At 34.6% G+C, this 16,658-nt stretch overlaps 1 protein-coding gene across 5 annotated transcripts in view; it reads right to left on the bottom strand.

Annotated features, from left to right (window-relative positions):
* Positions 1-2,728: 2,728 nt before the first annotated feature.
* SREK1 (splicing regulatory glutamic acid and lysine rich protein 1) overlaps positions 2,729-16,658 on the bottom strand; it is a 41,397-nt gene continuing 27,467 nt past the window's right edge. For 4 of the 5 annotated variants that reach the window (XM_027607223.2, XM_027607226.2, XM_027607227.2 and 1 more), the window contains 5 exons: positions 16,160-16,279; positions 15,429-15,785; positions 11,675-11,770; positions 5,723-5,867; positions 2,729-4,688 (listed from right to left, as the gene is read on the bottom strand). In XM_027607223.2, coding sequence (XP_027463024.1) covers positions 4,539-4,688; positions 5,723-5,867; positions 11,675-11,770; positions 15,429-15,785; positions 16,160-16,279 — 868 coding nt within the window. In that variant the 3' untranslated portion in view covers positions 2,729-4,538. The remainder of the gene's footprint in view (positions 4,689-5,722; positions 5,868-11,674; positions 11,771-15,428; positions 15,786-16,159; positions 16,280-16,658) is intronic. The other variant, XM_027607224.2, reaches the window with a different exon arrangement.

Genomic DNA, 16,658 nt, shown 5'->3' with positions numbered 1-16,658 from the left:
ACCTTTCAGTTATTTTTAAAAAGCCGTAAATATGTCAATGTCTCAGAAATAGGTGAAATTACTACTCAACAGTGGCAAGATTTGAAGATTTTCATTTTATTAAAAATATAGCAACACAATAGCAGCATCATTTGATAAATCTTTACTAGTACCACTTAGAAGTAGTCCTACTCACATAAATATACACCACCTAATGCAGCATCTTTATGTTTACATTTTAAACTCTTCCCTTAATAATCATAGCATTATGTAAAGAACACTATTGTTAAGATTCAGGAGAGTAATATTTAACTGTTAAACGAACTACCTACACAACTACACAATACACCCAAATGTCATCTTCTGTGGAAATGGGGGAGTTCTGTAGATTGTTCCCCAAGAGTCTGCTGCCTGCCACACAACCTCAGGTGGGTAGAACTCCATAGCCTCAACTCTAATTCCTTCAGTATGATTTTCATAAATTTGAACTTGTACATAGAGTCAAGAAATTATCTATCTAGCAAATAAGAGTTAATCAGGAGTGAAGAAAACTATTATTCCATTCCAATCCCAGGAAAATAAATCTTAGCAGTAAAATATGTGAAGTTTCCCAAAAGTTGGCAACTTTCAAAATTAAAATGTTAGCTAGATACAAAGTAAATTTAAAAATTAGGCAACAAACTAAAACCCTGCTTTTAAAAACAATATATTAAGTATTATATTAAATATAAAGTAAGTTATAATAAATTAGTTGCTAGGAACTATAAAAATACCTTAAAATAGAATGGAAAGAAATCTAGTTATTACTACCAACCTCAATAGGGACCAAAAATCATTAATAGCTCCAGCTTTTCTTTTTAAAATAATGTATCAATCTTCAGGCAGAATCACCAATAGAACATTTAAGAAAAACAAATTCATCCACAAACCCAAAACTAAGTAGGGAAATCAATCTGATTTTAAAAGACTTTATTATATCATACTGGACTACCGCTTCCAGAAATGTAATTTAGCCCTTTTAAGAGCACTAACTTTTGAAATTTGAAAAACCATTTTAAATGAATATTACACTAGTTAAATAAACGTAAGAATACTATGTAAGTGTGAAAATAAAAAAATATCTAAACACATAAAGAACATACTTTGTGGAAATGGCTCTACTTCATAATCCGCCCAGTTAAAACCAGATATTATCTTTTAGTGAAAATATAATCACTCACTGAAATGTTAAGTTATTCAATGCATCCCTCCAAAAGGACTCATTTTAATAGCTAATTCAACTTCTAAAAAAAAGACATTTAAATCAAATCATATTATTTCTAATGGATTTTTTTAAATGTTTAAAAGCCTGTTACTACATATTATAATTCTTAAAATTAATTATCTTCAGAGCTGATTTGGATTAAGGGTTTAAGTTTTAAGGTAAAGACAGCAACATATATATATATAGGAATGAATGAGGTCCTGGAAATAACTAAAATCACAAATGAAGTTATTTTCTTCACAAAAAGATTCTAAATGAGTTATTTTTGAGCATTTCAAAATTTAAGTCTCTGACATTTCTGAAGATCAACATACCATATATAGACTAACCTCTTGAATATAAGAATTCTGAACAAAATCACAAGCTGATTAGTGTTTGCAATTATAAATTAATTAGATTAGATGGAGAATAATGAGACAATTGCAGAAGTTAAGGATTTATACTTGTTTTCACATACAAAACTAGCCAGCTTATTATGAAGGCCCACCTTAATATAAATAATTCATTATGCATTGCTGAAAAGAAAGAACAAGAGGATCAACAGAATTTGTCTAAAATGAGGAAGAGCAACACAAGGAACAGAGTGTACTCTCTGTATAATCAAGCTAAAAAATTATAAAGGGATCACATATAAAATGGCTATCTTCTTTGTCTTACCTCAAGTTTTCCTGACAACATCTACCTGGGTTGAAAAAGAATAGCCTTAAAGAAAAAAACAAAACGCCTTAAAAATAACATGGAAACCTACCAGGCTCCTATAAGTGAACAAAGAAAAAATATGTCTTTCTCTCTCCATCTGTCTCTCTCAATCTCTCTCTCTCTCTCTCTCACACACACACACACACACACACACACACACACACGCATACTCACACTCACTCCAATACCTCCAGGCCCTAAAAAGCTTTGCTTCCATAAGCCCATTTAAGAACATTTTTTTACTTCATCTGGATCTCTTGTATTCCTATTCATGTCCAACTTTCACATATCAGAGTCTTTCAAAAGAAGTATCATTATTTTAAAGCTGAATATCACCAACAGGAAAAATAATTAGCAGCAAGAACCAAATTAAGTGTGTTAACTGCCAACACAGAAAACATTAAGAGTCCAGAGTACAAGAAATAATTCAAACTTTAAATGATTGTTTTATAGACACCACACATTCATTCTCCATGTCGAAACAATCTCTATGCCAACTAAAACAAGATAAACATAAACTAAGATGCTGTTTTGAAATCCATAAACAAATACTTTCCTCTAAAATACTTAGCTTTATTAGAGAAATGGTACTAAAAATAACAAAGATTCAAACATTTGCTCTATTCTACTTACATATTATAAATAAGACAACTGTTGATGCAAGACACACACTCCTTCACAATCTTTCCATATGCACTCAAGCATTCTTGTATCAGAATAAGCTGTTTACCAGCCAACCGTATGTGGTTGAATGATTAAAATGACCATCTATACTTTACATAGTAAAGCATTTTCAAAAATTTTAATGTACACAGTGACAAAAAGGAAAAAAAAACACAGTAATTCTGAACACATGAAAGAGTAATTAAGCAGCTTCGTAGTCAAACCAGGCTTCATTGCAATAAGGGCAATTCTTTCCATTCTCTACCAAATACTTAAAGTTTCAATAGTATTAACATTAAAAGAAAACTCAAGTTGAAACCAAGTAACTGATGAGCTACTCAGCTATTTAAATCTATAAGTAATTCTTCCCATGAGGTAAGGCAACGGAGTAATCTGATTGTATTAGACTGCATTAAAATAATTATACTTGATTTTTTTAATAACATGCTAATTAAAAGGTATAACTTTGGGGGGAACAAAACAATAATGAAAAGATTTCTGAAACTATGAGTTATGGCTTTGGGGGAAAATATTAGCAATGTTGTCATTTTACTACTTGTTACTTCCTGCAGAAAGTGAGCCTAAGCGTAATGGATGACCTGTATTTTAAACTCAAGTAAACATATCCTTAAAACAAATAACCTCATGTGTTCTCCTTTACATAGAATTTCTGCGCATCATTTATGAGAAGATAATTAAGAGGTAATAATTAAGGCCATCCAATGGAGACAACGAAAGTGTTCACTTTGATTTAAGTCAAGTAAGAACATGCTTCATTTTCAATTATCACAGTATAAAACTGATGGTCCCAAAACTGCATGGTTGTTGTAAGCTCTCAAGTCATTCTTGAAAACAGGACTTCCCTCATGTTAGGTGAAATATGTAAGAAGCTCTTCTGACATACCACTTGCACACTTCTCTATGGGAGTGAATGGAATATCCATCTACATCCCCTATGAACTGAGAATGACTAGCACATATAAAATTCTAGAAAACAGCACACCACACTGTAGAAGGCACTAAAGCTTCAGCTTGTGCTCCCATAGCCCATTTTGAAAACCCAGTTTTCTTTTTATAATGCCACCTTTGCCACCTACAGCTGACAACACACACTGCAATATTATTCATAATAAGCTTGGGAAGGTCAAGGAAGTTCAAAAAGAAATGCTTACTTTGTGGGGAGACCCAATGATTCTAAACACCGAATACTAATACATTATTATTAGTATTCAACATGGGTGCTCTTCCTTTTGAAAGAGAACAGGAGCATGCATTGTCAGTTGTTTGTTAAACCACTTAGTTAAGCAATTTTAGTCTGTAAAACTATTTTAACGAGAAAAAAAAAACTGTTGTCCTAAACAGTGAGCAAAAGAAAACACAATAAGTGAGAATTTAACACAATCACCATAAATCCTGTGAAGTAAATGTTAAAAACTTCTTACATACTCTGCACTTACAAGGGTGTGTATATATTTGCACCGATTTCAAGCACATCATCAAATCTGTATATATTGAAATTTAAAAAGAAAAAAAAGTAAAACAATACAAAATTCAGCAACTACCATTTTTTAAAAGAGCCTCCAATGCTTATCTCCAGTCTTTATGGATAGTACAAATTTGGATCTTTGATGTCCCATCTATTTGTAATAGTTCTTGGCAAACACTAACAAACCACATGACAAGTGTGTCAGCCACCATGGAAATGCACAGATTCTAGAAGATGAGTTTGGGTCACATGTGTTATTTTCACGATGTCCATGCTTTATTTTCTTACTCCGTAACAAGATGGCCACAAAGTCACCTAACAACTAGAAAAGCTGTTAGTTTGTATCTTTATGCTCAACTGGATTTCTTCACTGTTTGACATCTTGTTGAGAGAATTAAAAGCTTTGGATTTTATTCCAGCATGTGTTTAGAGGTGCATTTGTCAGTCCTATACTGCTTCTGTTTTGGTAGAGAGGTTTTCTTCATTTGGCTGACAACTCCCATTTTGCTGTACTTTGTTTTCCTCAGTCCTTGGTGCATCCTTGTCATCTACTTCTTTGCCCACGCTTGAATCTGGTTCTTTATTGTGTTCCTTCTCCTAAAATGAATATTAAGCCACACATTTAATATTTTTCTCAAGAGTTACATACTATTACATCTGGTTATGGCTAAAATACATACTTCTGTCAACTTAGTACAAGTAGGTATTTTCTCTCATTACCTTATCATATAAATAAGGTACGCAAACATGTATCAGTATGTCCTCTGTACTTCTCATAAAAGATGGAAATTGTAAATTAAATTAGAATAAAACAATCAAAAAGAAAGTCTAAGAAGTGTTCAATAAATGTTACTGAACTGAAAAAGTGGGACTATCTGCTGAAAGAGTTGAATAGCTCCCAAAGATGCCAGGACAGATTTGTAATCTGGATACCAAAGAAGCAGAATTCAGAGGATGTAGAAAAAGGAATCACTACTCGTCCTAGCAAAGACTGCTCAAGAACAATTCTGCCCTCAGCTTAAAGGAGAATTAAATGAGAACATATGGAAAAATGCCTGACACACAGTAATGCTCAAGAGACACTATCAATGTTACTGACGATGATGATAAACCCCTACCAATATGAGAGTAAATAAAATTAAAAGATGAAAGCTCCAGAACTCATAATTGATTTCCAAATACAAATACACTTACTGGAATAACAGAGCAATTAATGTAATTTATAAGTAGTTAAATATTTATCCCCAAAAACACCCTTACTTGGTGGAATTTGGTTTTCCATTATTATTCTAATTCAACAAACCTACTAATTTCAGTATATGTTACAAAACCAATGACGGAAAAAAAAAGGCGAGCGCCTGGGTGGCTCAGTCATTAAGCATCTGCCTTCGGCTCAGGTCAGGATCCCAGGGTCCCGCGATCGAGCCCCGCATCAGGCTCCCTGCTCATCGGGAAGCCTGCTTCTCCCTCTCCCACTCCCCCTGCTTGTGTTCCCTCTTTCACTGTGTCTCGCTCTGTCAAATAAACAAATAAAATCTTTAAAAAAAATAAAAATAAATAAATCTAGTTCTATGTAAAAAAGAATCTCAATTATTAATTTTTTAAAGCCTAAACAAATGACTGCAACTTACTTTAAGTGAAGTATTGTTCTTCTCCAACTTTTCCTTTCCATCTCGGTCATGAGAACTCTTTCTTGTAGAGCTTGAACGTTCTCTCTCTCTTCTTTCACTAATGTGGTCCCTTTCTTTTTCTCTCTTTTTATCCTTCTTATTTCTGCTATAAGAACAGTAATAATATGCCAGTTAACTTCTAAGAAATTAAAGACCTATGTTGTTGACAAAACAGTCTTATCTAACACTAATGCAAATGTAATCTGATTTGACCAAGTAACATAAACAGTCCTAGAGCCCCACCTGCTCCACCCTATACCCCAATTACTTTTTTAAAGATGCCCAAGTCTTTTTTTGCAGAAGCTACCATGTGTTCACATAAAACACAATTTGGTATTTTCAATTTATTTATCAATCTCAACTGTAATGAGATTAAAATAAAACCAAATATATGGGCTTTTTACCCACCTTTTCAAAGCAAAAAATGAATAAGCAGAAAGAAATGAAAAGGATAAAGAATTAGAGGTGGTTCCGGGAGGACTGAATGACTGAGTACCAGCAAAACTTGAATTTCAAATAACCCGTGCTACTGCCCTTGTCATTCACCATTACAAACAAGTCACACCAATTCAAGATCAAAAGCTACATGAACAAGTTCCACTGATAACAAAATACCTTTAGAATTAGAGGGAAAAAACAATGCATTTCCGATCAGAAGCATAAGCCGCCTTTCTACTTTAAAAAGTTAGCCTTAACATGGAATTCTAGGCTTTTTTCTCTTAATAATGGATAATTCAAAAATAAAGACAAAGACCAAGAAAACAAATAAAGACACTGAGCAAACAGACCTAAGTACATATGAAAATTTAGTATAATAAAGGTGGCATCTCAAATCATTGAGGAAAAGATGACCTTTTATAAATAAAAGGTATGGAGACAAGTGGATTATTATTTGGTAAGTGATAAAACTTGATCAATGTCTCATATCTCATTCTACAATATATAAATAAGTCCAAATGGATGAGAGACCTAAATTCTTAAAATACAAGTGCTAAAAGAAAACATGGGTAAATTTCTTTACTATCTGGGTTTTGAAAAGAAAGATTTTTTAACCCAACTAAGAATCAGGTACAATAAAAAACTGATAAATTTGCCTACATAAGCCTTGCAAGGAAAAAAAAAAGGCATTACCATATTCAAAAGAAAAATGACATATTTGCAACATATGTGTGCATCCTTCTACATAATTTTTAAATGTCAAGGGAACAGTCACATCAAACTGAGTAAAATTCTTAGGAATAAATTTAACCAAGGAGGCAAAAAATTTGCTGAAAAAGATGAAGACAAATAAATAGAAAGACATCCACGTTTATGGATTGGAAGACTTAAATATTGTTAAAATGGCAATACTGTCCAAAGCCATCTAGAGATTGAATGCAACCCCTATCAAAATCCCACTGTTATTATTGCAGAAATACGAAACTCATCCTAAAATGCATATAGAATCTTGAAGGATATCAAATAGCCAAAACAATCTTAAAAAGAACAAAGTTTGAAGGCACAGCATTCCCAATTTCAAAACTTACTTAGGTACAGTACTCAAAAACAGCACAGTATTACATAAAGAAAGAAAATAAACCAGTGGAATAGACCAGAAGACCCAGAAATAAACCCCCATATATATGATTCAAACGATTTCTGACAAGGATGCCATGACCCATTCAATGGGGAAAGGACAATCTTTTCAACAAACTGACACTGGGAAAACGATATCCACACACACAAGAATGAAGTTGGACCATTATCTTATACCATGTTAAAAAGTTAACTCAAAATGGATCAAAAATCTAAATATATATGCTAAAGCCATAAAATTCTTAGAAGAAAACACAGGAGAAAATCTTCATGACATTGCATTTGGCAACGTTTTCTTGGATATGACACCAAAAGCACAGGCATCAAAAGGAAAAAATAGATAAATCTGACTTCATCACAAGTAAGAACTTTTGTGCACCAAAGAGTACTATATCAAGAAAGTAAGAAGCCAACCCACAAAACAAGAGAGATATCTGCAAATCATGTCTCTGGCACAAGATTAATATACAGAATTTAAAGAACTCTTATAAACAACTTAAAATACAAAAATAACCCAATTTGGAAATAGGCAAAAAACTTAAAAAGACGTGTCCCCTAAGATATACAATCAATAAAGCACACAAAAAGATGCTCGATATCACTATTCGTTAGAAAAACGCAAATCAAAACCACAATGAGATACCACTACACACTCAACAGAATGGCTATAATCAGAGGCAGATGATAACAAGTGATGGTGAGCATGTGGAAAAATTGGGAGTTCTAGCACAACGCTAGTGGGAAGGAAGAATGTCAAAGGTGCTTGGGAAAAGTTTGGCAGTTTCTAAAAAGATTAAGAGAGAGGCACCTGGCTGGTTCTGTTGGTGGAGCAGGGGACTCTTGGTCTCAGGGCTGTGAGTTTGAGTGAGTAATAGAGATTACTTAGAAAATTAATTAATTAATTAATTAGATTCACTGCTCAGCATACTGATCAAAAAAAAAAGATAGTACCAGAGGACTCAGCAATTACCACTCCTTGGGCACATGCCCCAGAGAAATGAAAACACGTGTCCACACAAAAACCTGTACATGAATGTTCATAAAAGTATTACACATAATACCTAAAAAAGGGAAAAATACTAAAAGTTCATTAACTAATGAATGGGTAAATAAAAGATGGTTTTATCCACTCAATAGAATATTATTCACACAAGGAATCAGGTACTGATACATGCTACAACATGAACCTTGAAAACATTACATTTAGTCAAAGAAGCCAGATACAAAACACTATGCATACTGCATGAGTTTACACATGAATGTCCGGAACAGGCAAATCCACAGACAGTAAGTTAGACTAGTGGCTTCCAGGAGCAGGGGGGAGTAACTGCTTATGGGTACAGGTTTTCAAGTGAAAAAGATGTTCTGGAATTAAGTAGCAGTGATGGTTGACAATACTGTGAACCTAACTAAAGACCACTGAATTGCACGTTTAAGGTGAATTTTATGACATGTGGATTATTTCTCAATTAAAAAAAAAAAACAACCAAGGGACGCCTGGGTGGCTCAGTCGTTAAGCATCTGCCTTCAGCTCAGGTCATGATCCCAGGGTCCTGGGACTGAGGTCCACATTGGGTTCCTTGCTCTGCAGGAAGCCTGCTTCTCCCTCTCCCACTCCCCCTGCTTGTGTTCCCTCTCTTGCTGTCTCTCTGTCAAATAAATAAATAACATCTTTTAAATAAATAAACCAACCAACCCAAGGTATAGGTGGGGCTAGGTACAGTCACACACAAACACACACACACACACACACAGTATACATAAAGCATGCTCTCTTTTGTGAAGGAAGAAGGAGATATTCTAATCAATGTATCTGCTTAGTTTTGCAAAAAGAAACACAGGAAGGATAAAAACAATTGATCACTTACAGAGGGTGGATGGGGAGCAACGCAGAAGGAATAGGCAAGAAGTGACTTTGTGAACACATCTTTTTATCTGAGTTCCTAACTGTGAAAAGTTTTAACTTTCATAAGTAATAAAAATATATATGCGGCCCACAAGTACAGTATCGTATGCCTTCCATTATTTTCACCTCAAAACAATAACCCACAAGCAAATAAACATGAAACCCCTGCTGAGAAACATGCTCCTCTTTACACCCAGGCAAAGGTTTTTGTAAATTTCTTTTCTATACCTAGAAAACCACATGAAAAACTATGACCAGTCATTAAGGTGGTGGAATGAAAAATAAATACACAGAATGCAATAATCTTCCTTTGCAGCACAAACCCAACCTCCAATGAGAGGATATAATGAAAGAAAAGACCTCATTAACAAGAGCAACAACAACAACAAAATACCTAGGAATAAACTTAGAAGATGCATAAAATCTGTACAAAACAAGCACTGAAACATTCCTAAAGAACACTATGGATGGTTTAAAGAAGTAAAAAAGAGACTGGATAGAAAGACTCATCATCATAAAGCTTTATTAATAAAATCTATTTAATCAATTTCCCCTAAGTTAATTAATAAATTTAATGCAACTGTAATACAAATCATCACCAGATTTTATTTCTAAAACCTGAACAACTGACTCTTATTTTCAAATGGAAAAATAAACAGACCAGAATGGTCAGAAATGCTCAAAAAACAGCAGTGGAAGTGTGGGAGAGGATCAGCCTTACTAAATGTTAAAAAAATACTACACAATTTGAATAATAAAAAGCATGGAGCATTGGTACACAAATCATCAGTCAAACCAAGCCAGCAGCAGTGAAGGCCCAGAAATAGACCCAAACACAAAAAGAAATATTTAGTACCGGAAAAGGCAATATTAATATAAGAAATCAATGTTAGAAAAATTGAGTTTTTAATAAATGATACTAATCAAAAGAAAAGCATATAGAAAAATAAAATTGGACCCACATGCCATACTGTAACATAAGGATGAACTCCTAATGGATCAAAGATTTTAATGCAGTAAGTAAAACCATAGAAGTATAAGAAGAAACAAGGGGGGCATTCTATTATAATCTTGGAATAGAAAAGACCTTTCTAACTTTATATGACTCAAAATCCAGAAGTCATTAAAGAAAAAATTTGAGGGGTGCGTGGCTGGCTCAGTCAGTAGAGCATGTGACCCTCAATCTCAGGGTTTTGAGTTTGAGCTCCACACTGGGTGTAAAGAAAAAAAAAGAAAGAAAAATTCTGGGAAATTATAAAAAAAAAAAAAATCAAAATCCTTTGTAAAATCAAGTCTCATAATATTTTCTGAAAAGAAACGACAAAGTAGGAATGATACCTAGTATCAAATCACTAAAGAATAATCTCCCTAAAACAAAGACGCCTGGCTGGCTCAGAAGAGCATGCTACTCCTGATCTCAGGGTCGTTGCGTTCGAGTACCATGTTGGGGGTAGTGTTTACTAAAAAACAAAAAACAAACAAAAACAAAAACAAAAAAACAAACCTTAAAAAAAAAAAATCACTCTAATACAAAAAGAACCCCTGGAAATAAAACAAACAAAAAGCAGAGCCCACCAAAAAAAAAAATGGGCAAAGCATACCAACAACTCACAGAAAAGGAAATACAAATGGCCTTCAAATCTATGAAAAGGTCACCTTCACTCCTAAGAGAAATGCAACTAAAATTACTATATACTGATACCATTTCTCATCTATCAGACAGACAAAAATCCATGACTGCAGTAACATAATATGGTGTAGCTGACAGAAAACACTCTCATACACACCGGCTGAAGTGCAAATTGCTGCCAATCTTTATGGAGGGCAATAAAGAAACATGTCTCAAAATTATAAACACACTCTGACACAACAATACCACTTTTGGAATTTTCCCACACACCTGCACACAACAAAGTTAAGTCCAAAGCTATTCATTACAGTATGGTCTAATTTACAATAGGAAAATTAAGCAAACCCATCCTACTGCGGGCTGGTTAAATAAACCAAGGTAGTGCCACACAATGGAAGTCCATGCAGTTCTAAAAAAAGAATGAAGCAGCACTCGCTGATGAATATGTAAAGCTCTCCGGGCAGTTGGGTGACAAAAACCAAGGGCACAACAGTGTGTTTTTTGTGCTACCTTTTGCATAAGAAATATGAAAAGAAACTATAAATTTCGAGCTCGTGTATCTCTACACAAAACTGGAAGGGTATGCAATACAAAAAAGCGAAGTCACTACTTATGGACACAGAGGAGATGAGTGCATAGGTGAAAACCTACCGAGGTATAACTTTTTACACTGTTGGGATTTCTGAAACATGCAAATGTTTAACATATTACTCATTTAAAATATAAAGTTTAAAAATAGATCCAAAAGAAGATTTTTCTTCCCCCGCTCCATCTTTGGATTTAGCACACACTTTCAACCTACCTCCTAGGGGATGGAGATCTAGAAGATTTCCTTTTTATAGTTTTTGATGTTCTTGGTGATCTGGAAGAACTCCTGCTCCTCCTCCTACGCCTTTCCCTGAAAGTCAAAAATATATCATTTAAAAATACAGCAATTTTAATAAAGGGCAATTCAAATACACAAAAGCAAAAAGGTCCTTAATGCTCTCAAGTTAACAGTAGTCTTTCAAAGACCAGTTTAAACTCATGTCCTTTAAGAACATGTTCTATTATCTAATATTAGTGCAGGTCAAATTTTGAACCATAAATTTTACATGAAAATATGTTCTGAGATTTCGTAACAGAAAAGGACGAAGATTCCTTTTCATGCGGTTTATCTGAGTAAGAACTTCCTGAACAGAAAAAATATTAATGGATATTTCAGATTCTCTCAAGTTAAGTATGTTCTTCTCCAGCATCTAAAACATGTTTTGCTTATCCAGATCCTTTGTCCTGTATCTAGCTCCTTGCTGCCCCACTGTGGATTATTTTATAAAAGATTAAGGTGGCTTGCAAAATGTGAACTTTACAAATCCAAGCATTCAGAATGTCTCTTAAAAAGCATTTACATTAATCTATTTTACAGAGAAATTATTTTACCCTTCAACTTCCTACCATTTTATTGTTCTATTCATTTAAAACCGAGTGCACAAGTTGCTTAGAAGTAAAAGAGTTAAAACCTGGGCCTTAAATATAAGATAAAAAAATAACTACTGAATTAACAGTGTTTAGTATTATTAAAAATTATTTTCTTTAACATGTTAGCAAATGATGCATACTCAAAATTACTTCATTTATAAGCATGGTCAACTGAGAAACAATGAATTTCAAGATGTCCATAACTCAGGGGATGACGCAGGAGGACATACTTACTATGATTAATGTGTCCCATGAACTCACAAGGAGCTCTAATAATTAGTGGCCATATAGGTGAAAGAACCAAATCCCCTAGAATCCAAGTTCTCCATACCACCTCAGTAAGAATATTCTAGGCTAAAGAAGCATTTTGCCTACATTTTTCATTATAAAATAAATATTAGATAATGCTCAGATGTGGTAGATACAGTATATGTTAAGACCAAATTAGCCAAGAACTTTGAAAATACCATCAACTCCAATTTTACCTAAAGCTCTCTCCTCCATTACCCAATTTTATTTCCAAGACACCCCAAAATTATAGTTCCTGACTAATGTGAAAATAGGTGAAGATATTCCATTCAGTCAATGCCATTCTGTAACAGCTCAGCATAAGTACCATAGATACTTATTTCATAGCATGAGAATATCGTTTTAACTTTGTTCAGGAAGCACTATGTACAGGTGGACATCTGATAACTAACAGCTGATGATAATGAGCGCTAAGGCTGGATAGAGAGCAATCTAGAACGTCAATTAGTTGAGAAAGAGGCAGTCAGGGGTAGTATACGGAACTGTAGTTGGTTAGACTTAGATTTAAATTTTAGTTCCATACCTTACCAGCTGCATGACTAAGGTCATATTACTTAATCTGAGTTTCAGTTTTTCCAACTGGAAAATGGAGTTAATAACTCAATTTGATAGTGTTGTTATGAGGATTTAGGATGATACCTATAAAGTACCACGCACAGTCTCTTGCACATACCTGGTGTCAATATTTTCTCCTTTCTCCTCACTAGCTTTATTGCTAGCTACTGTAAACACTCAAAGTTGCTTAAATATCAAAATTTTCTTTAAAAATGTAGATTAGGGGGCACCTGGGTGGTTCAGTCGGTTAAGCATCTGCCTTCGGCTCAGATCACAATCCCAGGGTCTTGGGATTGAGTCCCACATTGAGTTCCCCGCTCAGCGGGGAGTCTGCTTCTCTCTCTCCCTCTACCCTTCCACCCCTGCCTGCTCTCTCTCTCTCAAATAAATAAAATCTTTAAAAAAATAAATAAAATAAAATAAAAATGTAGATTTAGAGGATGATGTTGAAAATAAAAATACCAAGTACTCTATTTTTCTGAGCCATTAAAATGTTTCCTGTTAACTAAACAAATCAGAGCACATGAAAAACAGAAAAATACTAAAAGATGACAAATTTTAACTCTTCACCAAGCTCTTATGAAAGCACAAAACATGCCAAACTTCAGAACCTTTAGAAACTAACATTAGTCAGCATTTCTTCCTGAGGCCCCAGAGGTTAGTTAAGAATGTATTTAGGAGGGCGCCTGGGTGGCTCAGTTGGTTAGGCAACTGCCTTCGGCTCAGGTCATGATCCTGGAGTCCCGGGATCGAGTCCCACATCGGGCTCCCTGCTCAGCAGGGAGTCTGCTTCTCCCTCTGACCCTCTTCCCTCTTGTGCTCTCTAACTCTCATTCTATCTCTCTCAAATAAATAAATAAAATCTTTAAAAAAAAAAAAAAAGAATGTATTTAGGAATGAATGTAAACATCTGAACTTCCTTAAATGTCAAGCAACTTAAAATGGCCCCCCCAAAAATTAAACATTTCAAAGTCATCCAAAAAGTAAATTCAACTGAATTTAAAAGGAATCAAAACATTGTTTTGTGTTATGAAGGGCAATAACTAAATGATCACATAAACACAAAGGAAGGTGTGACAGACAATAAAATCACTGTGCAGTAAAGGAACAGGCTTGCAAGGCTTGACTGATGTCCACAGCAATGAGACTAACTTAATTCTTCAGTTTCCGGTTCAGTGTGCTGAAATATGGTAGTGATCTGTTTATTTTAAGCCCCAGTTAAACATACACTGTTGTTTTCAACTTTATGCTTCTGCAGCAGTTTCTTAAAACAGGTACGAAGTACTGATTAGAGAATTCTCAAACTTAATCTCTTAGAAAGAAGAGAAAGAGCTACCATATTTCTAATATGGAAGTGTGGAGCAGATGGAAAACTTCCCGAAAGCTATGGTATTATCATACTTTGAAACCATGATAATAATAGTCTTCTCACAGACTTACTGTGAGGAATAAGATTAGTCATGAAAAACCGTGCAGAGACAAAACCTGGCATTTGGTAAAACATTCAATAAACGCCTGCAATTATCTTGTAGTACCTAACCAAAGACTGGTATTAAGAACAAGCTATTGGGGCGCCTGGGTGGCTCAGTCAGTTAAGCGTCTGCCTTCGGCTCAGGTCATGATCCCAGGCCCAGGGTCCTGGGATCAAGCCCCACATCGGGCTCCCTGCTCGGCGGGAAGCCTGCTTCTCCCTCTCCCACTCCCCCTGCTTGTGTTCCCTCTCTCGCTGTGTCTCTGTCAAATAAATAAAATCTTAAACAAAAATTGACAGATCAAGGAAAATCAAAATTTAAATGTCATGCACTCAACAAATAGAGCAGTAAAAATCACTTAAATGAAATTTTAATAAACATTCTGCATATTAAAATTTACCAAGAGGTCAATTCTTCCATTTAAAAAAAAAAAAAAAGAAGAAAAAAAGAAAAACTTGTCCTTGCCCTCTCATCCTCCAAGAAAATAAGCAGCAGCAGCCACTGCCGGCACCAGGAATTACAAAGGATAGTTAAAAGTTTTCAAATAACTTTGCCCACTTATCATCTCTTCCCCTTCACAGGTTCAATACTGCGGTGAGCACTCTACTAGAGAAATGTTTCTTCTGCAATCAGAGCGCAATGATCCGGTTATTACTGTATTGTTTCCACCTACGTAGCATCATCTCTTCCCTCTTGGTTAAAATTTACATTTTCATTTGTCATCAGCAAACCCCCTGGTAGAAATTTTAAGCATTATCAAACCTGCTGGAACTACGAGATCTTCTTGACGCATTGTAACTCCGGGGCGGTGTTCTGGATTTTTTATCCTTCCTTCTTTTCTCCTCTATCTCTCTCGATCTGTCCTTGTCCTGTTCCTTCTCCTTGTCTCGCTCCTTGTCATGTTCTTTTTCCCGCTCTCGCTCTCTGTCCTTTTCCTTGTCTTTTTCCCGGTCCTTTTCCCGTTCTTTATCCCGGTCTTTCTCTTTGTTTTTACCCCGTTCCTTTTCTTTTTCACGTTCTTTCTCCCTGTCTCTCTCTTTTTCCCTTTCCTTTTCTCTATCTTTTTCTTTCACTTTTTCCTTTTCCTTGATCTTTTCTCGGGTGTCTTTTCTCTTGTCCCTTTAAAACAAAAATAAATAAATAAATTCACAACTAAAATTATTCTACTCCCCAAAAAGGACCTCCCTCTCGTTCCCCAACAATTATCAACCCAAAACAATTTATACCAGTTTATAATACATTACATGATAATCTCTATGTAACCCAGGTGTACATGAAGCTGTTAGATAAAGTTACCCGGTTTAATTATGTATTTGAGAAACCTCATGAGTCATTCTAATCATCATCAGATTCAAATCAATGGCAATCAATATTAATCACTACTAAAACAATCAGAAAAAAGTTTACTGTCTCTCATTAAAAACCTAAACCATAGTAATTTTTTAATAAGTGAAGCTACGAGAAAAATTACCACTAATTTCCCCAAAACTCACCGTGAACGCGAACGACTCCTTGACTTCCGTCTCTCCCTTGATTTAGAGCGTTTTTTATGTGGGCTCTTAGATCTACGTCTGTCTTTTTGTCTTGAACGTGATCTATTATGGGATCTACTCCTAAAGAAAAACAAGTTGTTAGAATGTCAAAACTTACTCTTAAAATTTCAATTTTTAAAAATGTAAGATGTCTTTCAAGTGAGAAAAATTTAAAACCTATTCCAACAGTACTTTTCAATATTTTGGAATTCTCTATTACATAACGCCTCAGATTATTTGCAGTAATTTATTTATTGGCAACTTTACCAAACAGTTCATTTTCAGAACACAAAGAGAAAGAAATTATTTTCTATGTCAGACTGAAGCTATTATTTTCAAGTGTGGCTTTCTTGTCTAATTATTATATGCCTGTTACTATATGAGTTCTCCCACAGAACAAGTTTGTATACCATAAATTAAATTTAACTCTTGACTTGCATGTAATTGCTTGTGGTTGTAC

Source organism: Zalophus californianus, chromosome 5, assembly GCF_009762305.2.
Source record: "Zalophus californianus isolate mZalCal1 chromosome 5, mZalCal1.pri.v2, whole genome shotgun sequence".
Classification (NCBI taxonomy): domain Eukaryota; kingdom Metazoa; phylum Chordata; class Mammalia; order Carnivora; family Otariidae; genus Zalophus; species Zalophus californianus.
The sequence above is the reverse complement of the archived record's forward strand: the minus strand, read 5'-3'. Positions and strand labels throughout refer to the sequence as shown.